We start from the raw sequence: 27,759 nt of genomic DNA on the forward strand, positions 1-27,759 counted from the left end.
TGCTGCTGTAGTGTACATCTGATCCATAGGAATCTCCTCAGCTGTTTGATAAGCAGCAAGAGGCTGGGGCCCTCCGTCTCCAATCTCCTGGCTGCCTGCCAGGTGTGTGTGTCCTCCGACAGACGTGAAGCATGGATGGGTCTCACAAATTGAGAGATGGGTGTTATTCTTTGTGTGCCATACATTTTTCCAGCATGTGTCTTCAGTACATTGCAACCCTCTGAGAAGCTGTCTCAGCCTTGCTGTCTTACGCTTCAAACACATCGACAGCGTCATTGCATTTTGGTACACCAGAATTACATTAATTTCCAATGAAGCGCTGCATTTGCCTTGCAGCATTGTATTGATTGCAGAGGCAGATGCAGTGCGTTCTGTATGGTGCATACGTTGGATTTATCGAAAGTATGCGTCAAACTGTATGTGTAGACGGCTTGACAGAAATGGTAGCAGAAGGTGAATGTTGTACTTTTGTTGCACACATATCCAGATGATGCTGCGTACTATTTTGCGCATTGATGCTGTCGGTGTGTTCAAAGCGTTAGCCTAGCCTTGCTGTCTCTGTCTCAGCCTTACTGTCTCAGCCTTGCTGTCTCAGCCTAGCCTTGCTTTCCTGCTTTAGCTTAGCAGGCTTCCAGTAAGACATATGTCAGTCTGTTGAATGAGACCACTACCACACACTGACTGACTGACTCCATAGTTAGAGCCACAAAATTGAAAGTAGCTGTAGTAGGGCTGGCACAATAACCGTGTAACTGGTGGTTACAGATGAAGGCCGTCATAAAATAAAAACTGTGTGGCACGAACAGCTGACTGACGACGGGGCGGCCGGGCATTCGTGCGGTTAAGTCCGTTTCTGCTGTAAAAAAACAAAACAAATGCTATTCAAAAGGTCATTACGTGACCCCCGTGGTCATTTGGCTGACCAATAACCGTCATTTAAAATTCCATGACTGTCACAGCCCTTGGCTGTAGTCTCATTAGTATGAATAGCACTAGTAATGAATAGCACTAGGAGTGGCAGGTAGCCTAGTGGTTAGAGCGTTGGGGATTCGATCTTGCAACCTGGCCCAATCTGACAAGGTAAAAATCTGTCGTTCTGCCCCTGAACAAGGCAGTTAACCCACCGTTCCTAAGCCGTCATTGTCAATGAATTTGTTCTTAACTGACTTGCCTAGTTAAATAAAGGCCCTGGTAACAGGGCTCATTAGCCCACCTACTGCTACCATAACCATAGAGATGTCTGTTCTAGGTCATAGAAATAGCTGACCCCCAGACAAGCAAAAGCAAAAAAAGACGCTACCAGTAATAACCTTATTTCCAGTCAACTTGACACTTTCTAGTTTAGGTGACTACTGCTAGGACTTTGAAAAAAACATCCCAATCCCTGGCCCTGCCTCTTCTCTCCAAATTAGTATCTATACGTAGCAAACCCCCACTGCTAGGCCTATATCCATCCATGACAGTAGTGGAGGGTTGGGTCCCTAAATTATCCTTGTGTAATGATTTCGTGCACTAAACTGTGATTAGAGAAGACTGAAATGCTTAATGTGTTTATAACTGGAGTCTCTAAGAATACAGGCAGGATGCTGAGGAGGACTAGAAAGCAAGAGTCTTCAAGTGATCTTAGAACCTTACTTTGGGAAACTTCTGTATTTTGGCAATGACTATCTACTTCCCCAGAGTCATATGAATTTGAGGAAAACATTTTTATGTCTCTACGTGGAGTTTGAAGGAAGTTGCTAACTAACGTTAGCGCAATGACTGGAAGTCTAGTATGCTAGCAGACACCCAGGGACTTCCAGTCATTGCGCTAACGCTAGTTAGCATTAGCTTGAGAAGCTGCCTCTAACTTCCTTCATACTGGACACAGAGACATACAAATGGTATCTACGTGTTCATCTGACTGGGGATTTTTCCGAAATCCTGAAGTATCCCTTTAATTGTGTGTTAAATAGTGTAAACACTCCTCAGTTGTCATTGGTATACTCTTGACAAAATCTCTTGTCATTGAGAACATCTACTTTATTAATCCAGGTTATTCTCATTGAGAACTGTTTTGTGTACAGCTGCTACAGTACTTATACGCACTGATTCAGCAACGTGTAAATATTTATGCTCAATTGAACTCTAGCCCTTTATGTTTATGAGCCCAGATGTAGCCGCATGGCCGGATGGACTTAGTCACCTTGGGCAACATGATCACAGCATTCATCTGGAGAAAATGAGCTCGAGCGATGACACAGCACCAGGAGGGTGTGAATAAGGGGTTAGGTTGGGTACCGTACTGTACAACCAGCCCTTTGATCTGACTGGGAGGGAGTCTATTGATCCTGACTCATTAATAGGCTATCGAGGACTGCACCCTGTACCATCGACTATTGTTGTAGTGCCCCTGCAAAAACATGATGGCGGAGAACAATATGTGCTCTGCCACTGAATACTGGAGGCCACACAGTGGCACAAAGCTATGATGACAGCCATGATGGCCTACACAGCCATGTCCATATAAACACTGCCTTGGGAAAGTATTCAGACCCCTTGACTTTTTCCACATTTTGTTAGGTTACAGCCTTATTCTCAAATGAATTAAATAAAAATCCTCAAATCTACACACAATAACCCATAATGACAAGAAAAAAAACGAGGGAAAAAAACGATACCTTATTTACGTAAGTATTCAGACCCTTTGCTATGAGACTCGAAATTGATCTCAGGTGCATCCTGTTTTCATTGATCATCCTTGAGATGTTTCTACAACTTGGAGTCCACCTGTGGTAAATTCAATTGATTGGACATAATTTGGAAAGGCACACACCTGTCTATATAAGGTCCCACAGTTGACAGTGCATGTCAGAGCAAAAACTAAGCCATGAGGTCGACGGAATTGTCCATAGAGCTCAGAGACAGGATTGTGTCGAGGCACAGATCTGGGGAAGGGTAACAAAAAATGTCTGCAGTATTGAAGGTCCCCAAGAACACAGTGGCCTCCATCATTCTTAAATGGAAGAAGTTTGGAACCACCAAGACTCTTCCTAGAGATGGCCGCCGGGCCAAATTGGTCAGGGAGGTGACCAAAACCCGATGGTCACTCTGACAGAGCTCTAGAATTCCTCTGTTGAGATGGGATAACCTTCCAGAAGGACAAACGTCTCTGCAGCACTCCACCAATCAGGCCTTTATGGTAGAGTGGCCAGATGGAAGCCAGACAGACAGACAGACAGACTCAGTAAAAGGCACATGACAGCCCGCTTGGAGTTTGCCAAAAGGCACCTAAAGACTCTGACCATTCTCTGGTCTGATGAAACCAAGTCTCAACTCTTTGGCCTGAATGCCAAGTGTCACATCTGGAGGAAACCTGGCACCATCCCTACGGTGAAGCATGGTGGTAGCAGCATCATGCTGTTTGGGCGGGAATGATTTTATCAATTTTAGAATGAGGCTGTAACTTAACAAAATGTGGAAAAAGTCAAGGGGTCTGAATACTTCCCGAAGGCACTGTACTTTAGTAGCTGAGTTCTTGCTCTCTTAGCATGCTCTTGACCATTTCTGTCATTTCTGTAACACCATGTCATGCATTGACCATTTCTGTCATTTCTGTAACACCATGTCATGCATTTCATTTTCAATCATCTCTCTTGGGGGGAAGAAACCTCTCTGTTTGCTATGCTGGGTTGCGTATTTAGTTGTGGGTGTGGAGGCAGGGGGTGGAGGATGGGGGGTGGGACAGGTACATGGGGTGGGACAGGTAATGGAGGATGGGGTGGGACAGGTATATGGGGGTGGGACAGGTATATGGGGGTGGGACAGGTGGGTGGAGGATGGGGGTGGGACAGGTATATGGGGTGGGACAGGTAATGGAGGATGGGGTGGGACAGGTATATGGGGGTGGGACAGGTGTATGGAGGATGGGGGTGGGACAGGTATATGGAGGATGGGAGTGGGGCAGGGTCTCATAGCCATGGATTCCTGTTTGGTAGCTAAGGAGTGGCAGCTACAAGCCCATCCTTAGGGAAGCTTAGGTTTAGCATGTATTATTACTGCACATGATACTGTATTGCTGTGGTTAGAACATAGCAACTGTATGACTTCACATGTACTTCAGTTTCCACTCTTGGCCCTGCCCTCGGCTAAGCTGCCTAGTGTAAGAGGGTAGTTGGCAAAAAATACTGTAGCTATTCTCTAAGCCTTTACCGTCCATGTAGAAAGGAGAAAAACTAGGTTTAACTAGCGAACTGCGTTCTATTTCAATAGACACTTTAGTATATATTTTTTTATTGAATTGCAGAAGCTCATTCGTCTGTCTGTTTGTCTTATAGGTCTAGGCCATGGGGGGAACCAAAAGCAAGCCCAAAGACATCAGCTCGGGAGGAGGGGCTGGCAGCCTCAACTTCAGCCCTGCCCAGCACACCCTCAATCGGAACCCTGCAGTGGACGGGGCACGCCAGCCCACTCAGCCCCTGACCAATACCCCGGAGCTGGCCCTGTTTGGGGGTGCGGAGTCCACCAGTAGCGTCACGTCTCCTAACAGAGGGACACTCGCAGGTAAGACACTTGGGCCCAGATACCCCACTAATAACCTAGTATGGCATAGAAATACATTATTAAATCATTTAACCTTTCTGGGAAGGGGGTTCCGCTAGCGGAACACCTGGCCTACAGCCAGTGAAATTGCAGGGCACCAAATTCAAACAACAGAAATCTCATAATTAAAATTCCTCAAACATACAAGTATTATACACCATTTTAAAAATAAACTTCTCGTTAATCCAGCCACAGTGTCCAATTTCAAAAAGGCTTTACGGTGAAAGCACACCTTGCGATTATGTTAGGTCAGCGCCTAGCCACAAAAAACCATACAGCCATTTTCCGAAGAAGGAGAGGTGTCAGAAATAGCATTCAAATGAATCACTAACCTTTTGATGATCTTCATCTGGTGGCACTCCCAGGACTCCATGTTAGAAAATAAATGTTTGTTTTGTTCGATAAAGTTAATCTTTATGTCCAAAAACCTCATTTAAAATTGGTGTGTTATGTTCAGAAATGCATTGTCTCAAACAAACATCTGGTGAAAATGCAGAGAGCCACATCAAATTACAGAAATACTCATCATAAACATTGATATAAGATACAAGTGTTATACATACGATTAAAGATACACTTCTTGTTAATCCAGCCGCTGTGTCCGATTTCAAAAAGGCTTTACGGTGAAAGCACACCATGCGAATATGTTAGGTCAGCGCCTAGCCACAAAAACCATACAGCCATTTTCCAACCAAGGAGAGGTGTCAGAAAAGTCAGAAATAGCATTAAAATGAATCACTTACCTTTGATCTTCATCGGGTGGCACTCCCAGGTCTCCATGTTAGACAATAAATGTTTGTTTTGTTCGATAAAGTTCATCTTTATGTCCAAATACCTCCTTTTTGTTCGCGCATTTAGTCCAGTAATCCAAATGTACAAAGCGCGGGCACAAAGTCTAGATGAAAAGTCAAAAAAGTTCAATTTGAGTTCGTAGAAACATGTCAAACGATGTTTCTAATCAATCCTTAGGGTGTTTTTATCATAAATATTCAATAATGTTTCAACCGGACAATACTGTTTTCATTAGAAAGGAAAGGGAACAGAGCTTGCGCACACACGCGTGACGAAACTAAAGGCTTTCACCGGGGCCATATGCTTAGAGTGCTCTTATTCGCTCCCCTTTCACAATAGAAGCCTGAAACAACTTCTAAAGACTGTTGACATCTAGCGGAAGCCTTAGGAAGTGCAATCTGAGCCCACAGACACTGGATATTCGATAGGCTTTCACTTGAAAACTACAAACCTCAAATCCAGCCAGGAAGTGGGAATTCTTTCTCAGGTTTTCGCCTGCCATATGAGTTCTGTTAAAATCACAGACATTATTTTAACAGTTTTGGAAACTTTAGAGTTTTCTATCCAAATCTACTAATTATATGCATATTCTAGTTTCTGGGCCTGAGTAACAGGCAGTTTACTTTGGGCACGCTTTTCATCCAAACTCCCCAATGCTGCCCCCTATTCCTAAACAGATCATTTCACTAAAGGAATGATTGTTATATAAAACGGCTCAAGCTCCATTGGATGCCATATATTTGATGCTACTGACTAGTATATGCAAATCTTATTTAGTACAATTTGAAACACTGTTTACTCTGGGATATCTGAATTGTACATATGGTGTATTTTTAAACATGGTATTGCTATATCACTTAATATTTCATGACCCTCTCCCTTGAGATAAGTGTCTGTCTGTCTGCTCTCTCCCCCACAGGAGGAGTGACGACGTTCGTGGCGCTGTATGACTACGAGTCTCGCACTGCCTCCGATCTGTCTTTCAGGAAGGGCGAGCGGCTACAGATAGTAAACAACACGTGAGGCAACACCACACACAAACACACACACACACACTGGGATGAGGATAATGTCACACCTACATGGATAGACTCATATCAAATTGTATTTTTTACATGCGCTGAATACAACAGGTCAGATGCTTACGTACAAGCCCTTAACCAACGATGCAGTTTAAGAAATAGAGTTAAGCCGGTGTTTGGAGGATATATTGGAACACTGCCTTCAAGGGCATTATCACTTTTATACAACGGGTTACCAACATATTCAAATAATGATTGACATATTTTCATTAGAAGTGATAATTTATTCATACTATTTCATCCTTCCACAAGATATAGTCCCGACACATCTAGGGTTGCTACCCAAGCCGGCTGGTTGTTCTTCCTTCTATCCGTTCGGTTGCCAGATACGCGACCCAGTCGTTAAAGTCTTTTTGTTCTGTACCTGGACGCGACCCAGTTGTTCGTTCTAAATGTTCTATTGTCAACGTTCTTATCCCTTGCTTGCTAGCTAGCCAACTACGGCTAACTTAGTCAGGTCAAACAGTGCAGGCAGAATAACAACAGTAGCTGCATTTGCATTTGTTTAGGCTGTTTTCTAGTGACATTTATTTGGAGACATCCATAACAATGAGCCAATGAGGCGTGATTTCACCTGGCATAGAAAATGTGCTCTCTTGTCAGGACATTGTTGTTGAGAGGAGCTAGCCAACAACACAGCAAACAAGCTGGAAAGACTGCAAACTAACTGCACTTCAAAAAGCTGCCTGCCCGTCTGTCTCATCACGTTCATTGAATATTGAAACAATGTTGCAAATGTTGTAGAGACAGACGGCAAGGTTTATACAAGTCTCCGCTGCTGAAAATGAAATGTTACTGGAGTGCCAAGTCTAGGACAAAAAGGCTTCTCAACAGTTTGAACCCCTAAGCCATAAGTCTCCTGAACAGGTAATCAAATGGCTACTCGGACTATTTGCATTGTGCCCCCCCCAAACCCCTCTTTTTACGCTGCTGCTACTCTCTGTTTAGCATATATGCATAGTCACTTTAACTATACATTCATGTACATACTACCTCAATTGGGCCGACCAACCAGTGCTCCCGCACATTGGCTAACCGGGATATCTGCATTGTGTCCCACCCACCACACGCCAACCCCTCTTTTACACTACTGCTACTCTCTGTTCATCATATATGCATAGTCACTTTAACCATATCTACATGTACATACCACCTCAATCAGCCTGACTAACCGGTGTCTGTATGTAGCCTCGCTACTTTTATAGCCTGTCTTTTTACTGTTGTTTTATTTCTTTACCTACCTATTGTTCACCTAATACCTTTTTTGCACTATTGGTTAGAGCCTGTAAGTAAGCATTTCACTGTAAGGTCTACACCTGTTGTATTCGGCGCACGTGACAAATAAACTTTGATTTGATTTAGTCTAAAAGAAATGTGAGATAATCTCTAGATGCTTTTTACAGTGGAGATCAAGTTTATAAGTTGCCTGGCTGGGCTGATGAGACAGTGGATTGCGCAGTCAGATGGAACAGAGTAAATAGGCATTTTAACGTCATAGATTTAGCAGGTGGTAACTTGTGGAATAGACACCGGCTGGGATGCCCTTTTAACCAATCAACATTCAGGATTAGATCCACCCATTGTATACACACACACTGTACTCTGCATGACTGATCTCTCACTGCGCTGGCTGGCTGTTCTGCCCCCAAACCGCGTGTCAGTCCCCCCTCTGTACAGCCCGTAACCATAGGAACAGACTCCCTTCATAAGGATCTGTTTTGTGTGAGCTGACAGGGTTTTGTTGTAGATTTACTTTTTTCTCATTCACAAAAGCACAGCTGTATGTCTCACTGGTGCTTCTACTTGGAGGCTGATATTTATTTTGTTGCGACTAGCCCCTTATTTTTTTTTTTACCTTAGTTGAATGCACTGATTGCTTGATAAGAGTTTCTGCTAAATAACTCAAATGTACTTGTTCAAATGATAAAAATAACTGTTCATTCATTCTGATAATGTAACCCAATCATAGGGAGTCTGTGATGCATCTCTGATCAATAGAAGTGCAGTGGACCATATTATTCTAGTGAGCCCCCAATACTGCAGCTATAACAAGTGTTGACCTAGAAGGCCCGAGCTGAGGACAATATAATGATAGTTTGTTATTATTATAATAATAACAACAAACTAATATTTACCACTGAAGCTGATGCAGCTTTACTCTTAGTGTTTACATTTTTATATTTTTGTCATTTAGCAGACGCTCTTATCTAGAGCGACTTACAGTAGTGAGCGCATGCATTTTCATTATTTTTTGTACTGGTCCCCCGTGGGAATCGAACAACCTTGGCGTTGCAAGCACCATGCTCTACCAACTGAGCCACACAGGACCTACAATGTTACCAGGTCAAACACATACAACTAGTGAACCCCCCCAGAGATGGTAAAAACATAGATAATGTTTCATTATTATTTATGACCCAAACCCATTGTCTTAGCTTTAGGTAGTTTCGGGGCGGCAGGTAGCCTAGCGGTTAAGAGCCAGTAAACGAAAGGTCGCTGGTTCGAAATTGGTTGATGTGCCCTTGAGCAAGGCACTTAACGCTAATTGCTCCTTAAAGTCGCTCTGGATAAGAGCGTCTGCTAAATGACTAATATGTCAATGTAAAAGGTTATAATTTCTGCACTTGATATGTATCGTTAGGCATTCTTGAAATTGATATTAGGTCTACACCACATTTTTGTACTTGGAATCACCTCTTCTGTTCTCTGTTTTAAATATCGCTGCTTTTAATCTATTCTGTCTATAAAATCAATGAAAACCCTGCTTTGATGTGAAAGCTTTAGACCAACCTCTGGTTTAATGGTGAGCTAGCCCTATAGCTTCCGCTGTAGTGTTGGGATGAGGGTGTGGTGGATAACTACTGTTGTAATGAATCTTCTGTTCTGTATCTCTACAAATCGACTTTGCTAACACGCTTTCTGTCTCTTTTTTTAACCCAACCCACCCCTTTCGCATCTCCTCTCTATCTCCCCAAACTATTTCTCCATCGCATACCTTCATAATTGTATTTAGGAGAAAGTTGAACAGCAGGTTAGTGATGCTTCTGTTGTCTTTGTGTGTCCTTCATGTAAATGTACTGTGTGTGTGTGTCCTTCATGTAAATGTACTGTGTGTGTGTGTGTGTGTGTCCCATTGTGAATGTACTGCGTGTGTTTGTATCTCAGTGTGTTCATGTCACTAACGCATCATAGTAGCTGGTTCACATGATGATAACTTCCCTGCATTTGGTTAATTGTGTCACAGTACACTTTGGTGTTTTGAATCCCTTGTGGATCCATTCCATTAGTATTCCTAGTAGTTGTAGGGCTGATTTCCTAGGACCAGTCCTGGAAACCTCCCTGTAATCTATGGATATTGTAAATCATCTCCTCCTGTTGTTGAGTCCACTCATGAGGAATGTGTGTTCATTTTTCACAGAGTCCTGTCTTTTAGAATCACTCCAAGTGAAGTAGAATCACTCTGTGTAAAGTAGAACGTCAGTGATATTCTGTTATCCTTGTCTCCACAGAGAAGGGGACTGGTGGCTGGCTCGATCTCTGACTACGGGAGAAAGCGGTTACATCCCGAGCAATTATGTGGCTCCCTCCGACTCCATCCAGGCAGAAGAGTAAATCCCTCCCTCTCTCTCTCTCTTATCTATTTATCCTTCCCGCCTTTTCTTCTCTCTCTAAGTATTTAATTGAAAATGGAATGCACCTTGAAGGCGTACATACTGTACAAGCTGACATGCATAGACACACATTACAATAACACAAACAAACTAACCTATGTAATGATTCCATTTCTCACCTTTATCCTACCAGTCATCTCAGATTGCCTATGGCTTCCAGGTAAGGGGCAGTAATCAGAATGCAATACTTATTTGATTGGGGCATGCACAGAAGGAGTTTACAAGTCACTTATTTTCAGAAACCAGCACGGGCGGTTCTTTCTCTCTCTCTCTCACAAAGACACACCTTTTCCCTTCCTCTCAACCTGGTCCCCGTGTCTCGTGCTCTCTCCCCTCTCTTCCCTAGGTGGTATTTTGGGAAGATCACACGTCGCGATTCGGAGCGGCTCCTGTTGGGTTTGGAGAACAGGAAAGGAACGTTCTTGGTGAGAGAGAGCGAGACCACCAAAGGTGAGTGTCTAAGGCTAGCATCTCCAGTGGAAACATATCACAAAGCGTCTCTTCTGACAATTAAGACCACATTGGAATGCCGGCCCATTGGCATTGTCCTTTTTCTTGGGATGAAGCGGTGTAGCTGTGTAAACATGTTCTTTTAAAGTAGCTGTTTGCTGATTTTTTTGTTATCAATACAAAACTCTGATTTGTAAGATAAGAATAGAGATTGAGGAAGCACATCTTCATTTAGAATGGACAAAACTGAAAAAACAGTGCACTGTCTGATAAGACATTGTTCCTCACTGTTCTTGTGCCTTGCTGTGCTGTTTACTAGATGAATGCTGTTTTACACTAAAGTGAAGTATTAGGGCAACTGGGGAAAGGTTAGATGTGATGCCTCTGATACTGCACTGCCATGGTCATATTACACACTCTTCATGGGCTGTGTGCGTGCGTGGCCAAGCTCAATGGAGAGAGGGAGGGTAAAAAGGGGAACGGGGGGGATACCCTGCCGGTAGCTGAGTGGGAGCAGTGGGGAGGCCTCGGTGACTGAGTGGGACAGAAGTAGGTCATTGTAGACCCAGGGGCGTGTTCGGCAGGGAAAAACGGAGGGGAACAAGCGTTCAGATAGAAATATGTTATGTAGAACAAACATGCCTCGCGATAACATGTAGAATAAGGAATCATGTTGGCTCTTTTCATGACATCTCTATCTGCAATGTTCGACAACCACAAGCCCTACCGCCTAGTTCAAACAGAGAGGGAAGGAGGGGAGAATTCCCAGGCTTTGAGTTCCATCATCAGGCTGGCTCACTGGGCTGGTGCTGCCCTCTGGTGAGAGACTGGCTACTGCTTAGTTTTTGTGGGACTTGTCACAAGGGAAAGGAACTTGTCAACACAAAAGGACCCATTCAAACTACTCTTCCTTTGGAACTCAGGAAGACGAGAAGTCGCCTAAGGCATCAGCTAATGGAATGAAGAATAAAGGAGGAAGCAATATTTCCATCCCCAAGGTTATCTTGCTTTCTTTACTGATTTCCTCTCTTATGTTCCCCTCCCCAGGTGCCTACTGTCTGTCAGTCTTGGACTATGACAACACTAAAGGGCTGAACGTGAAACATTACAAGATCAGGAAGCTGGACAGTGGAGGGTTCTACATCACCTCACGCACTCAGTTTAACAACCTACAGCAGCTTGTCGCACACTACCACAGTGAGTCATTCTTTCTTAACAAAAATAGAAAATGGAGACTCTTTACTGCTGAACATGTGTGAAGAACAACTAACAGTAACACTACCAGAAGATGATATTGGAGCTCACCATGTTTTCTTTCCTTCCTCTCAGAGCATGCAGACGGACTGTGCCACTGTCTGACAGAGGTGTGTCCTGTACTGAAGCCCCAGACCCAGGGCCTAGCACGCGATGCCTGGGAGATCCCCAGGGACTCCCTCCGCCTTGACCTCAAACTGGGACAGGGATGCTTCGGAGAGGTCTGGATGGGTAAGACAGTCTCTCTCCACTATCACTACTGTCTTTGGGATTTAATCAGCTACTGTAGGAATCAGTGTGATTCTCCTGCTCTTCAGCCGACTCCCTAAACCGATCTGACAATCAGGGCGTATTGCCATGTAGAGGACCTTATGTTTATAGAGTGCATTTATCATTGCATCAAAAACATTTTCCTTGACAGTTGGCATTATTTTTAAAAACATGATCTGATGACAATTGTTACTTCAACTACATAACTAGCTGTGTAACCTTTGTCTGTGAAGGCACGTGGAATGGTACGACGCGGGTAGCAATCAAGACCCTGAAGACAGGTACCATGTCCCCCGAGGCCTTCCTCCAGGAGGCTCAGGTCATGAAGAAGCTGAGACATGAGAAGCTTGTCCAGCTCTATGCTGTGGTGTCTGAAGAACCCATCTATATTGTTACTGAGTACATGGGACAAGGGAGCTTATTGGACTTCCTGAAGGGAGACATGGGCAAGATGCTCCGTCTTCCTCAGCTGGTAGACATGGCCTCACAGGTAAGATAGTTTAGGTATGGTAAATACTGTCTAGTCAATTTATGTATCCCTTCACTCACTCACACACATACACACTGTCAGTCAAAGCTAAACCTGTGTCTCCTCTTCAGATTGCCTCAGGGATGGCGTACGTAGAGAGGATGAACTACGTCCACAGAGACCTCCGGGCTGCCAACATCCTAGTGGGAGACAACATGGTGTGTAAAGTGGCTGATTTCGGCCTGGCCCGCCTCATAGAAGACAACGAGTACACCGCCAGGCAGGGTAAGACCACTAGAGAGCATTGATTACCATCTCTCTCTTTATATTGTCTCTCTCACCTCACTCTTAATCTTTCAGTTTCCAGACAAATTGGAATGCTGTCCTCAGATATTACTGAGATGTCTCTAGTTTAATGTGCGTCTCTCTTTCTTGTTGAAGGAGCAAAGTTCCCCATCAAGTGGACAGCCCCTGAAGCTGCGCTGTATGGCCGCTTCACTATCAAGTCTGACGTCTGGTCCTTCGGGGTCTTGCTGACTGAGCTGGCCACTAAAGGCAGAGTGCCATATCCAGGTAGCTACCATGACTCTTCTAAAATGTCACTTAGTTAACAGATCCCATATTTGATCAAATTGCTTATCCCTCTCAGAGCACGTTCCTTGACTTCTTGCCAAAGACACACAGTGCTGGCAAGCAAGACTTCCTATGTGATGACACTATTATCCTTTGAAACCATGAAGGTTGACTGAGTATCTTTGGGGTCATCATTCTGTGCCTGCGAGTGGTCCCTGTATATTGATGTTTGTGTTCTCCTCTCTCCCTTTACCCTTTCTCTCTGTCTCCAACTCCCTCGCCCAGGCATGGTGAATCGGGAGGTGTTGGACCAGGTTGAGCGTGGTTACAGGATGCCCTGTCCAGCTGAGTGCCCTGAGTCCCTCCACGACCTCATGTTGACCTGCTGGAGGAAGGACGCCGAGGAGCGGCCCACCTTTGAGTACCTGCAGGGCTTCCTGGAAGACTACTTCACCTCCACTGAGCCCCAGTACCAGCCTGGAGAGAACCTGTAGTGCTGTAGCAGGGCTCAGGGTGGAAGAGAGGAACAGTGCTCTGGATACAACCACACTAACCTCTGATGCTCTGACCTCTGTTGTGCACCTGGAACTGAACTACCAATGGCCACACACACACTCCTGACTCCCATTACCATTATTCATTGTGATGATATCATGATTTAGTTATCTTATTGATATCCTTCTGATTTGGAAAGGACAGTAGGAATCTACTGGTTTATTTTGAGTTGTGTTCATGCCTGTCGGTTACTGTATGCTCCTATTGACGTTGTGCGGTAACTACAAACGCATCATCAGACATTTGACACGAGTAGCCACCTACTGTAAGCACCACTTCAATGTATCTCTTTATAGCTACACCTTTGGAGGGCTAAATAATCGACTGACTTCTCATATTCCAATTGGTTCCTTTCTACAATGAGGATGTTTGAGGATGTTTTCTTGGTATGTGGTATGCTGGACACTGTCTTCCAATCTATACCCACAGACTGCTTGAGAAGTAACTCTGAGGGGTACTTTTTTCAGGATATCACTTACTGTATGTTATGTTTTTGATGAATTTAGTTATCAAACCTGAATTAACTGGAATATTTGACATTATTATCAGGTCACATGCATTTCAGGTGAATATTTCTCCTCTACATTGTAGCCATTCTTGACTAAGCATTTATGCTACTACTGACAGTTTGAGAAGTTGGCCGAGGTGGGCGGGACTTGGACTTCACAGAGACGTTCTATACATGGAACACCTCTTCAGGCACTCCTAAAGAAGAGGAGATGGGAATGATTTGTTTGTTTATTTGCATTCTCTATTTACAACTTTTCTAGAAGAAGACAAAAAGGCTACTGATGAACAGTCTCCTCTCAGGACTGGGACCATGAATCCTGCTGCAATGTTTTTGTGCCAATGATCAAAACAACTATTTTCTACTCTCTTCTATTGTTTAAAGTGTATTTTTATTACTCTTGATTAACTTTTATATCTACGAAGTTCAATAAGCGTTTTCCTGTAATTATATACTTCAATGATAATCGACTTATTTGTGAATCATGCTCAACACTTGTGTACTGCATACCTAATAATACCATCCATATTCCATCCAATATCTAAGGAATGCATTTTAAGTCTTTGGTTGTTCAAACATTCAGATTAAAACCCAGTCAATGTTCTGCAATGGTTTTCAGTTATTTTCAGTAAAGCAGTAACCATAAGACCTTTCACAATATATTCTTTGAAAAGTGTTATCACTGCAGCTGCTGGTCATTTTGGAGGTAATTAATGTGGTTTTGTTTTCATTGAATGATGGAGAGATGATTCTGAAGATATGAGGACTGAGCTTTCCAGTGGCTGGGGAAGCTGAATTGGCATTTTGAATATCCACTGTCATTGGGAAATTGTACATAAATATCCTCAATGCTAATATTTTTGTATATATCCTGTTGGTAATTTATTCATTTTTTAAAGATACTTTTGGTTTGTCTTGTCTATTTTCAGCATCATTCTACCACTGGCCATCATGTCTATCTTTCGGTGAAGAAAGTGGTGTATTTTCTTTATATAATTACATCCTTATTTGTTCCACTTTTATCTTTATACGTTGTGTTCATATTGTGTCCATCTATCTATAAAACTATGTGGTACTCTGCAATCAAAAAAATAAATAATGACTCGTATTGAAAACAATCTCTTCATCTTGTCAGAATAAGAGAACACCTTTTTATATATCCTATAAAGTTGTCTCTGATTATATTTTTGTTATCAAAAACTGTAGTCAAAACTCAATTGCTCAACTGCTATCAAAACTGAATCATACAGTTGGGGCCAAATATATTGGCACCCTTGCACTTTTCTTAACTTATTCCCTATTTCTTCCTAGATAAGTTTAAATTGAAAAAATGATTGGTCTCCACAACTTGTTATTGGATTTTCAACATTGCAGAACTCATTTCATTTTTGCAAATCTAAGTTTACAATTTTAATTTAGAAAATAAAGAAAAATGGCATTGACAAAAATTGTCACCTATAGCTAGTACTTAGTTGCACAGCCATTGCCAACAAAGGCTTCTTGTAGTTTGCTGCATCTATCTACTGGCAATTTGGCCCACTCTTCGGCAGCAAACTGCTCTAATTCTTCAATGTTTGATGGGTTCCCTCCAACTGCTGATTTCAGCTTTCGCAGTAGGTTATGGATGCGATTCAGATTTGGACTCTTGACTGACCACTCCAGGGCAGTCCATCGTTTCTTCTTGGTGCTTTTTATGTGTGTTTGTTGTGGTTGTCATACTGGATGACCCACAACATTTAACAGAGAGACAGTTTTTCGAACATTGCACTCCATGATTTCTTGCACACTTTCATGTCCCCCAGTACCAGAGACCGCAAAGCAACCCCACAGTATGATTAAACCTTCCAATATAATTGATATTAGGAAGGGTGTTTTTTTTTTCTTTGAATGCTTAATTTGGTCATTGGTAAATATAGAAAGACCCCACTGCTGAAAGAGACAAAGGAAAGCCCTATTGAACAAAAACCCACCTAAACAAGCATAAATCCTGGGGGAAATGTTCTGTGGACAATGAAAAAAAAAATCAGAGCTCTTTGGCAATAGAGATTATCAGGTGTTTTTTTTGTTTGTTCCATGTTCAACCCATTGTCCAAAAACTGGGTCTCCATTGAAGGTTCTGGGTCTTCCCAGCAGGACAACAACCCCAAACACCCACATCAAAAAGTATCCAGGAATGGTTAAGAAGGGATGCTGAACTGTTCTGGAGTGGCCAGCGAAGAAGATTCCAGATCTGAGACATCAAAAAGCTATGGCAAAATCTGAAAACAGCAGTTGGTTGAGGGCACCCCTCAAATATTGAAGAATTAGAGCAGTTTGCTGCTGAAAAGTGGGCCAAATTGCCAGTAGAAAGGTGCAGCAAGCTAATTGGTGGCTACAAGAAGCGTTTGTCTGCAGTTATCTTGGCCAAAGGCTGTGCAACCAAGTACTATCTATGGGTGACCATTTTGTCGATGCCATTTGTCTTTATTTTCTCAATTAAAATTGTACATTTAAGTTTACAAAAATATAATTGGTTCTACAATGTTGAGTTAGTGGTTAATAAATGTTTTATTTATTTAATTAAATTTATTTGAGAAGAAATAGGGAATTATTTAAGAGAAGTGCAAGGGTGCCAATATATTTGGCCACAATTGTACATTTACATGTCGACATCTATTTCTAAGGACATTGATGGGGAGGCTGGTTTGCGAACTGTTCCTCTGTTATTGTTGCAATGAATGTCAGTGTTTTTATAGAAGACATCTGATGTACTATGGTACAGCATAGTGTATTTCTAACTGTGGATAGAAGACTTACATTATAAATGCAACCTTTTTTTATTTAGGTAAGACCAACTCCTGGAGAATGCCAAGATTTCATAAACCACTATAAATGCATACACTGTTTTTCCTCAGACATGAATTATTAATCTTCTATAAAACTGCTATTATTAATCTGACTTGTTATTTTATGTCCTGTGAACATATGGAGCAGCAGATTGACTAGGCTGTTGTCTTAATCCTAATTTAATCCCTATTGTTCCATCATCTTGAAAAACCAAGGACATGTCTCCATTGGGTTCTTTGGGTCTTTCTCCTCAACCTATGCAGTTTTTGGATTTGTGATATTCCTGTGTATATTCTTTTTTACTGCATTCAGTGGAACATTTTAGAATTTAAGGCAATGTTTTTGCTGTTGTCTAAATACTACTGTATATTGTTTAAAATTCAAATGACAATGTTGGAATAAAATGTTTAAATTGCCCAACTGTAATCTGTCACGTTGTAATTTGTTGAATACGCAATAAATTATGTTTCTTATATTGACGGTAACCAGACAGTGAGTCAATTGATGCTTACCCATTGACAGGAAATGGTGTCTAGCTACACATAGAGAGAAATAGTAATGGCGTATTTTTGTAGGCCCTAACTCTGCCATGGTTCGTTGGACAAAGCTTATGGGAAAATTGAGTTTTTGGAGGGTTTTTAGATAAACTCAGAAAATAAGGTCTGTGGGAACACAGGCTTATGAGATCTTATACATTTTGTTCTATGAGATAATTTTTTATCAGTTACCGTCACTTTTTGTGAATTTGAAAGCATTTATGTAATTTAAAAAAGCACATAAAGAACATAATTCCTAAAGGTCATGATTGATTATCTCATAGAAGAAAACATATAAGATCTCCTAAGTCTGTGTTAACCTCAGACCTTATTTTCATCATTTATCCCTATTCTTTTCCCATTCATTTTCCCCATAGGAATGGTTGAACGAACCAGAGGTAACTCATTTCCAGTTTTTAGGACTACTAGCTGGCGAGCTCTATTCTCCTTATCCATAACAGACTGGATGGCAAATTGAACTTCAGGCCTACAACTCGAGCCCATTAGGCTTTCGTTTCATTCTGAGGTGATGGCATCCTTTCAGTGAGTTTATACAGGGTGGAGGTAAAGGTGCAGTGACTCACTGTCATTTTATCCAAAACTTACTTTGAGCTAGATTGGTCTAATTGCAAATCTTTGAGATACTAACCTGATATCATTTTTTTGAGGTTTTGAACATAACATTCCTGATGTCATGTGTTGTAAACATTTTAAACAAATAATGTCAAATACATATTTTATGTTATTGAGTAGCCTAGGCTAGATATTATAGTAGGCTATTGTAGGCCTGTTTGTCACGTCTTCATTCAATATACGATATGATAGAGAACAACATAAACACAATGACGTGAACATTTTAGTGTTATATTACTTTAAGGGAAGCAATACCCTGACATTACATAATTGGCAGAAACTCGCGGAAAAGTTATCATAATGTCTGCTGGGCGCGCGTACAGCCGTAGGTGAGCAAATGAACGATTTCGGTTTTTCACTTCCTGATTTCAATGGAATAACCAATGAACGGACAATACACGCACCGATTTCTTTCGGGAATTAACCTCCACTGAACAAAAACGGATTGACCGAAAAAGTTCGAACTTCATGATTACGCTCTATTTATCTCTTCACTCGACAAGGTAATGTATTAATCTGTTTTTAAAATGTGTCAACATGTTGTGTTGTTGCGCTGATGCATTTTATTCGAAAACTTACTGACTGAATTCAGGGATAGACACAACCGAGTCCAGTAATTTGGGGCGGCAGGTTGCCTAGTGGTTGGGCCAGTAACCGAAAGGTTGCTGGATCGAATCCCCGAGCTGACAAGGTAAAAATCTGTCGTTCTACCCCTGAACAAGACAGTTAACCCACTGTTCCTAGGCCGTCATTGTAAATAATAATTTGTTGTTAACTGACTTGCTTAGTTAAATAAAGGTTCAATTAAAAATGTCACAAAAATTAAAAATATTCCAGATACTGGGCTATTTTGAAATAGTAATCAGATTGTTCTGTTGGGGAGGATTGGCACACACCATATTATTCAGCAACACCATTAACTGTTATTTTTAATCTCTCTCTACCCCCCCCCCATCTCTCTCTACCCCCATCTCTCTCTACCCCCATCTCACTCTCAACCCCCCCTATCTCTCTCTCTACCCACCCCCTATCTCTCTCTCTACCCCCTCCCTATCTCTCTCTACCCCCCTCCCTATCTCTCTCTACCTCTCCCCTTCCTCTCGCTCTCTCGCCCCCTACCTCCCCCCTTCCTCTGTCTTTCCCTTCCGTCCTCCCTTCCTCTCCCCCTTCTCTTTCCCTCCCTCTCCCCCCTCCCTCTATCCCCCCTCTCTCCCTCTCCTCTCTCTCTTTCACTTTCTCTCTTGAATTTATATTGTGGCTACTGTTCTGCTGTCCTGCCCCTTTACTGGTTCCAACTTTCGGCTGCTCTGTCATGTTACAGAGGCATCCAGCATCCTGACAATATACACAGCATTGGCAGACCCTTTGTTCTCAGCCGACCTTGTGACAGGGTAAGTCAACAAACGTTTTCCACTGTTGTTTTCTCAAAAGTATTGAAATAACTTGTTGATCATTGCCCTGTCAGTCTACTTCATAAGGAAGATTCTTCCTCACTCTTGTTCATATTTGTCATGCCAAGATGTGTTTCAGTAGAACCTGTAATGGTTCATTCCTGACTCTAAATGGTGTATTTGTACCAGTCAGATTCTCTGTGTTTTGCAGTGTAGCATTCTTACCCACATCACCACAATAGTTAAGAACAGGTAAGACCGGTCTGCTTTTTATCTTCCACCACAGTAGCCAACGCTGCATTGAGGATGTCATCTGTCTTTCGACAGTATGAGCAAGTATACTACTGTTCTTCTCTCTTAAATTATATACTCCAGATATTGAGTATGAAGAAGAATTAAATAGCTTTATGAAATCAAAATCAAGTCAAATTGTATTGGTGACACTGTATTTAGCAGATACTATTGGGGTGTTGCAGAATGCTTGTGTCCCTGGTGCCAACTGTGCAGTCATATCTGTTAGAAGTCTGCTGCATGACCAATAAGAAGTACCAAAATATGACATCCAAAATCAGGCTGAGCAAACAGTCATAAGAGTGTGACAGACACATGACTGAGAGAAGAAGAGATGACGATGAAAAGCTGGGGACAGTAGGATGGTAGGACATTTAAGTTGCACACCACTATTTACTGTTACTGCATTTGACACACTTTTTTTATTTGTTTCCCTAAGGAGGTCTATTGAGAGAGGGACTTTAACCTAGACTTTTGTGCTCACATGCAAGCTGTTAATCATTGTTAATCAAGGGAGCATTAATCATTGTTTGAACACAACTATTTCCGTTTGTGTGTGCGTGTGTGCTTCTCTGGTAGTGCCAGCTGTATGGCATGTACCAGTGTGATGTACCAGTCACTGCTGTTTTAATGCATGACTCGTCAAAGAGCTTTTTGGTTATGAATTGACTCATGACTGGGTAATGATGTTGGTCATGATTTGATTGTGGTTAGTCATCTCCAGTGCAGTAAATTGATAGATGGCATTTCTTTCTGTGTGACTGTTGGTCACAAAACTGAAGATGTGGATCTGACAGCTATAGGGTTTCAACTGTACATTCTGCAGTCATTGCAGTGGAACTAATATGTCATTTTTTTACTGCAAAATCTGACTTCAAAGTCTTCTGTCTCAACAGACAGCAATTTTTGATTATCCATGATATATTCTGATCAATTGGCTTGTTCTTGTGTCAGGAAACTAAATACCACATTAATCGATAATATACCTGACCATTACAACCGATCAAAGATTTTGACCAAATTCATAGTTACTGCGTTTTGCCTTTTGTAGGGCAGTTCATTTACTCTATGCTAGATTAATGGATAACATCAAGCTGTCGACGAGCTGTCCTTTAGGTTTCAAACACGACACACAGCTACACCGCCAGACCAGTTACACATAGGTTGGCAGGAGTGGGACTGTTGTCGGATATATTGGCCAGTCAATTGCAAGTCATCTAAGCTGTGAACAGCAGTAATAATTTGATGGTGTAAGATGAGCCTGGGTTGAGGACAGGCCATGGTAGTTAGATTTAGCTCTATGACAGTGCAACTATATGAGGGCCGAAGAGAAATCAGGAAAGACATGGTTGCCCTGTTTCTAGCACCTAGCCAACAGTATTTTTGTTGTTGTTTCTCACATTATTTACTCAGAATGTTTTTTGCATTATTACCTACAGCCGAAAATAACTTTTGGATATTAGATCTGCGGTCAATAGAAATTCTACCAGAAATTAGACTTCTCTGAATTGGATCCTGTGTTTGAACTCCCCGACGCAGTTCCATTCATCCTGGGGGCTGCACTAAAACCCTGACTCTGGAGAAGAGGAAGAAGGAGCTCAAGTCACACTCGGGAAGCGTGCATACCATCCACTTTTGCCCAGCATATTACTCGCTAACGTTCAGTCCCTTGACTATAATGTACACATTCTCCAGGAGATGATCTCCTACCAGAAAGACATCAGGGACTGTAACATACTCTGTTTTACTGAATCATCTCTCTCCCCAGATATTTTGTCTTGTCCATTCAGCCAGTGGGGTTCTTTGTCCATTGTGCGGACAGGAAGAATGAACTCTCCTGGTGTATGTTTCATGATTACCTACTCATGGTGTGATTGTGGTAACGTACAGGAACTCAACTCCTTTTGTTCTCCCAATCTGGAATACCTCACCATTAAATGCCGACCACATTACTTCCCCAGAAAATGTTCTTCAGTCAGCGTCACTTCCGTGTATATTGCCGGGGTCTGCAGGGGTGTGTACTACACCACATAAGTTAAGTATAACTATAAGAAATCTAAGATGTGTCAAATAAATTATATCCAGCTTAGGGCTCCAGCTATGCATTTCAAATCAAATCAAACTTTATTTGTCACATGCACTGAATACTTACAAGCCCTTAACCAACAGTGCAGTTCAAGAAGAGTTAAGAAAATATTTACCAAATAAAATAATATATATAATAAAAAGTAACACAATAACGAGGCTATATAAAGGGGGTACCGGTACAGAGTCAGTGTGCGGGGGTACAGGTTAGTTGAGGTAATTTGTACATGTACAGTTGAAGTCGGAAGTTTACATACACTTAGGTTGGAGTCATTAAAACTCGTTTTTCAACCACTCCACACATTTCTTGTTAACAAACTATAATTTTGACAAGTCGGTTAGGACATCTACTGTGTGCATGACACAAGTATTTTTTTCCAACAAGTGTTTACAGACACATTATTTCACTTGTAATTCACTGTATCACAATTCCAGCGGATCAGAAGTTTACATACACTAAGTTGACTGTGCCTTTAAACAGCTCGGAAAATTCCAGATAATGATGTCATGGCTTGAGAAGCTTTTGATAGGCTAATTGACATAATTTGAGTCAATTGGAGGTGTACCTGTGGATGTATTTCAAGGTCTACCTTCAAACTCAATGCCTCTTTGCTTGACATCATGGGAAAATCAAAAGAAATCAGCCAAGACCTCAGAAAACAATTGTAGGCCTCCACAAGTCTGGTTCATCCTTGGGAGCAATTTCCAAACGCCTGAGGGTACCACATTCATCTGTACAAACAATAGTACGCAAGTATAAACACCATGGAACCACGCAGCCGTCTTACCACTCAGGAAGGAGACACGTTCTGTCTCCTAGAGAAGAACGTACTTTGGTGCGAAAACTGCAAATCAATCCCAGAACAACAGCAAAGGACCTTGTGAAGATGCTGGTGAAACAGGTAAAAAGTATCTATATCCACAGTAAAATGAGTCCTATATAACCTGAACGGCCGCTCAGCAAGGAAGAAGCCACTGCTCCAAAACCGCCATAAAATGCCAGACTATGGTTTGCAACTGGACATGGGGACAAAGATCATATTTTGGCCATAATTGACCATTGTTATGTTTGGAGGAAAAAGGGGGAGGCTTGCAAGCCGAAGAACACAATCCCAATCGTGAAGCGCGGGGGTGGCAGCATCATGTTGTGGGGGTGCTTTGCTGCAGGAAGGACTGGTACACTTCAAAATAGATGGCATCATGAGGCAGGAAAATTATGTGGATATATTGAAGCAACATCTCAAGACGTCAGTCAGGAAATTAAAGCTTGGTTACAAATGGGTCTTCCAAATTGACAATGACCCCAAGCATACTTCCAAAGTTATGGCTTAAGGACAATAAAGTCAAGGTATTGGAGTGGCCATCACAAAGCCCTGACCTCAATCCTATAGAAAATTTGGTGTCAGAACTGAAAAAGCGTGTGCGAGCAAAGGAGTCCTACAAACCTGACTCAGTTACACCAGCTCTGTCAGGAGGAATGGGCCAAAATTCACACAATTTATTGTGGGAAGCTTGTGGAAGGCTACCTGAAATGTTTGACCCAAGTTAAACATTTTAAAGGCAATGCTACCTAATATTAATTGAATGCATGTAAACTTCTGACCCACTGGGAATGTGATGAAAGAAATAAAAGCTGAAATAAATCATTCTCTGTACTATTATTCTGACATTTCCCATTCTTAAAATAAAGTGGTGATCCTAACTGACCTAAAACAGGGAATTTTTACTAGGATTAAATGTCAGGAATTGTTTAAATGTATTTGGCTAAGGTGTATGTAAACTTCCGACTTTAACTGTAGATAATAAACAGCGAGTTGCAGCAGTGTACAAAACAAATGGGGAGGGGGGGATGTAATAGTCTGGTGGCCATTTGATGAAGCTGTTAAGGAGCCTTTTGGTCCTAGGCTTGGCGCTCTGGTACCGCTAGCCTTGCGGTAGCAGAGAAAACAGTCTATGACTTGGGTGACTGGAGTCTCTGACAATTTTATGGGCTTTCCTCTGACACTGCCTATTATATATGTCCTGGATGGCAGGAAGCTTGGCCCAAGTGATGTACTGGGCCATACGCACTACCCTCTGTAGCGCCTTAAGGTCAGATGCCGAGCAGTTGCCATACCAGGTGGTGATGCAACCGGTCAGGATGCTCTTGATGGTGCAGCTGTATAACTTTTTGAGGATCTGGGGACCCATGCCAAATCTTTTCAGCCTCGTTAGTGATGTGGACAGCAAGGAACTTGAAACTCTCGACCCGCACCACTACAGCCCCGTTGATGTTAATGGGGGCCTGTTCGGACCCCCTTTTCCTGTAGTCCACGATCAGGTCATTTGTCTTGCTCACATTGAGAGAGAGGTTGTTGTTCTGGTACCACACTGCCAGTTCTCTGACCTCCCTATAGGCTGTCTCATCATTGTCGGTGATCAGGCCTACCTCTGTTGTGTCGTCAGCAAACTTAATGATGGTGTTGGAGTTGTGTTTGGCCACACAGTTGTGGGTGAAAAGGGAGTACAGGAGGGGACTAAGTACACACCCCTGAGGGGCCCCAGATTTGAGAATCAGCATGGCAGACGTGTTGTTGCCTACCCTTACCACCTGGGGGGCGGCCCGTCAGGATGTCCAGGATCCAGCTGCAGAGGGAGGTGTTTAGTCCCAGGGTCCTTAGCTTAGTGATGAGCTTCGTGGGCACTATGGTGTTGAATGCTGAGCTGTTGTCAATGAACAGCATTCTCACATACTGTAAGTGTTCCATTTGTCCAACTGGGAAAGGGCAGTGTGGAGTGCGATTGAGATTGCGTCATCTGTGGATCTGTTGGGGCGGTATGCGAATTGGAGTGGGTCTAGGGTATCCGAAAGGATGCTGTTTATGTGAGCCAAGCCTTTCATAGCATTTCATGGCTACCGACGTGAGTGCTACAAGGCGGTAATCATTTTGGCAGGTTACCTTCGCTTACCTTAGCTTCCTTGGTTTGCTTCCTTTGATTTAAGTGGCTAGATGTCAAGATCAAGCTTCTTGGTTACAGCAGAGACATTCAAACCCCTCCTGCATCAAGGTACCTGTTGCCTAAATAATTTTGTGTGTCACCCCCCCACCCCCCAAAAAAAGTAGCACCCCTTGTGTGCACTTCTGGTAATACCGTATATGGTACAGAAATGGTATGACAGTATAAAAAAATGGGGATGCCGCCCAACCCTAATCTGCACTGGACTTTGTGCAAACTGGAAGCCGCATACCATGAGGCCGCATTTATTTTAACTGGGGACTTTAATAAAGGAAATCTGAGGAAAACGCTAGCGAAATTCTATCAACACATCTCCTGTGCTACTCGGGCATCGAACACCCTGGATCAATGCTACTCCTTGTCCCGGGTAGGCTCTGAGAATAGTATCAACGTACACTATATATACAAAAGTATGCGGACACCCCTTCAAATTAGTGGATTCGGCTATTTCAGTCACACCCTTTGTTGACAGGTGTATAAAATCGAGCACATAGCCATGCATTCGCCATACGTAAACATTGGCAGTGTAAATCCTTGCTGAAGATGTGACATCGTCATAGGATGCCACCTTTCCAACAAATCAGTTTCGTCAAATTTCTGCCCTGCTGGAGCTTCCCATGTCAACTGTAAGTGCTGTTATTGTGAAGTGGAAACGTCTAGGAGCAACAACGCCTCAGCCGCGATGTGGTAGGCCATACAAGCTCACAGAACGGGACCACTGAGTGCTGTAGCGCATAGTTCGTAAAAATTGTCTGTCCTCCGTTGCAGCACTCACTACCAAGTTCCAAACTGCCTCTGGAAGCAACGTCAACACAAGAACTGTTTGTCGATTTCCATGGCCGAGCAGCCACACACAAGCCTAAGATCACCATGTGCAATGTCATGTAAATAAGGTATTTCTGTTATTTATTTGTAATAAATTTGCACATTTTCCAAAAAAACTGTTTTCGCTTTGTCATTATGGGGTATTGTGTGTAGATTGATGAGAAATTGTTTTTAGAATTGTTTTTAGAATTTTAGAATAAGGCTGTAACCTAACAAAATGTGGAAAAAGTCAAGGGGTCTGAATACTTTCCGAATGCACTGCAAATTTTTCTAAAAAACATGTTTCACTTTGTCATTATGGGGTATTGTGAATAGATTTCTGAGGAACACTTTTTTTTAAAACAATTTTATAACAAGGCTGTAAAATTGATTAAATCATTTTTGTAATAAGGCCTTAATGAAACAAAATGCAGAAAAAGTCAAGGGGGCTGAATACTTTCCGATTGCACTGTAAATTCTGGACACTGACTGATCATTCTGATGTTTCTCAATTCTTATTTTTTGGATTTATATTACTGCATTGTTGGAGCTAGAAATACACACATTTTGCTGTACCTGCTACATCTGCAAATATGTGTACGCAACCAATACAATTTGATATGAAAAAGGCTACAGTATAGAGTTAGAGGGAGTTACTGTACAGAGAGGATGAGGATTTTCCACTCATAGGCCTACACACATTAGAGTAGAGCCTGTGATATTACCCTATTCTCTACATCCACAGAATTCACATGGACAATCTCAGTCCATTGAATGAATAGCTCTTGGTTTTATGTTTGATTAACAGTAGCCTATATCTTTTTACAGCTCTCTGTGGTTTTAAAAAGCCCTTTACCCACTCTGACCAATAGGGTTTGTCTATCTGTCTCAGGTGTGTAGCAGATTATGCTGAATGTCATGTCACAACCAGGAAGTTATAGTATGTGTAAATGTTATCTCATTGACATGTCAATGTTTTTCCAGTTTGTGATACTAAGTAATACTAAGTAAGAGCTTTTCAAATCTCTTGACATCACTCTGCCCAGAGCAAATGTGATTTATTTCTAACCAGTTGTTTAAGTAGGGTGTGTGTGTGTGTGTGTGTGTGTGTGTGTGTGTGTGTGTGTGTGTGTGTGTGTGTGTGTGTGTGTGTGTGTGTGTGTAGCCAGAGAGGCTGAGTTTATCACACATCTGATCAGTGTGATGTGGCTAACCACTTTTGTCTCTGTTCCCTCTGGCAGAGACACTGGACCACAGATACAGGAAGTGTTTATTTTAGAGTAGTATCCTCACAATTGAGAGAGAGAACACTTGGCCTGAGGCTGATTGGCACATGTCCTCCATTGTACTGTATATTTGTCCTCAAAGTGAATGTTGTGTTTTGTTCGTACAGTGAAGAGGTCAGGCAAAACATCTAGAGTTTCTAAATAAAATCAATTTGTCACATACACATGGTTAGCAGATGTTACTGCGAGTGTTACGAAATGCTTTTGCTTCTAGTTCCGACAGTGCAGTAATATCTAACAATTCCCCAACAACTACCTAATACACACAAATCAAAAGGGATGAATGAGAATATGTACATGCAAGTATATAGATGAGTGATGGCGAAGGTGCAATAGATGGTATAAAATACAGTATATACATGTGATATGAGTAATGTAAGATATGTAAACATTATTATAGTGGCATTACTTAGAGTGCATTGTATAGAGTGACTAGTGATCCATTTATTAAAGTGGCCAGTGACTGGGTCTCAGTGTAGGCAGCAGCCTCTCTGAGTTAGTGATTACTGTTTAGCAGTCTGATGGCCTTGAGATAGAAGCTGTTTTTCAGTCTCTCAGTCCCAGCTTTGATGCACCTGTACTGACCTCGCCTTCTGGATGATAGCGGGGTGAACAGGCAGTGGCTCGGGTGGTTGTTGTCCTTGATGTCCTTTTTGGCCTTCCTGTGACATCGGGTGGTGTAGGTGTCACGCAGGGCAGGTAGTT

At 42.2% G+C, this 27,759-nt stretch overlaps 2 protein-coding genes across 7 annotated transcripts in view; both read left to right on the plus strand.

The window, feature by feature from the left end:
- LOC106572626 (proto-oncogene tyrosine-protein kinase Src) overlaps nucleotides 1–15,320 on the plus strand; it is a 40,469-nt gene extending 25,149 nt beyond the window's left edge. The window contains exons 2-13 of one of the 4 annotated variants that reach the window (XM_014146975.2): nucleotides 4,317–4,542; nucleotides 6,293–6,392; nucleotides 9,469–9,486; nucleotides 9,965–10,063; nucleotides 10,260–10,286; nucleotides 10,473–10,576; nucleotides 11,624–11,773; nucleotides 11,906–12,061; nucleotides 12,334–12,590; nucleotides 12,701–12,854; nucleotides 13,011–13,142; nucleotides 13,428–15,320. In XM_014146975.2, coding sequence (XP_014002450.1) covers nucleotides 4,326–4,542; nucleotides 6,293–6,392; nucleotides 9,469–9,486; nucleotides 9,965–10,063; nucleotides 10,260–10,286; nucleotides 10,473–10,576; nucleotides 11,624–11,773; nucleotides 11,906–12,061; nucleotides 12,334–12,590; nucleotides 12,701–12,854; nucleotides 13,011–13,142; nucleotides 13,428–13,636 — 1,623 coding nt within the window. In that variant the 5' untranslated portion in view covers nucleotides 4,317–4,325 and the 3' untranslated portion in view covers nucleotides 13,637–15,320. The remainder of the gene's footprint in view (nucleotides 1–4,316; nucleotides 4,543–6,292; nucleotides 6,393–9,468; nucleotides 9,487–9,964; nucleotides 10,064–10,259; nucleotides 10,287–10,472; nucleotides 10,577–11,623; nucleotides 11,774–11,905; nucleotides 12,062–12,333; nucleotides 12,591–12,700; nucleotides 12,855–13,010; nucleotides 13,143–13,427) is intronic. The other 3 variants (XM_014146977.2, XM_014146976.2, XM_014146978.2) reach the window with 3 other exon arrangements.
- Nucleotides 15,321–18,457: 3,137 nt separating this feature from the next.
- LOC106572625 (F-actin-monooxygenase mical1) overlaps nucleotides 18,458–27,759 on the plus strand; it is a 56,169-nt gene continuing 46,867 nt past the window's right edge. For 2 of the 3 annotated variants that reach the window (XM_014146970.2, XM_014146974.2), the window contains exons 1-2: nucleotides 18,458–18,703; nucleotides 19,522–19,591. The gene's annotated coding sequence lies outside the window, so the exon portion shown is untranslated. Of the gene's footprint in view, nucleotides 18,704–19,521; nucleotides 19,592–19,802; nucleotides 19,844–27,759 lie in introns of all 3 variants that reach the window. The other variant, XM_014146971.2, reaches the window with a different exon arrangement.

This window comes from Salmo salar, chromosome ssa15, assembly GCF_905237065.1.
Source record: "Salmo salar chromosome ssa15, Ssal_v3.1, whole genome shotgun sequence".
NCBI classification, from domain to species: domain Eukaryota; kingdom Metazoa; phylum Chordata; class Actinopteri; order Salmoniformes; family Salmonidae; genus Salmo; species Salmo salar.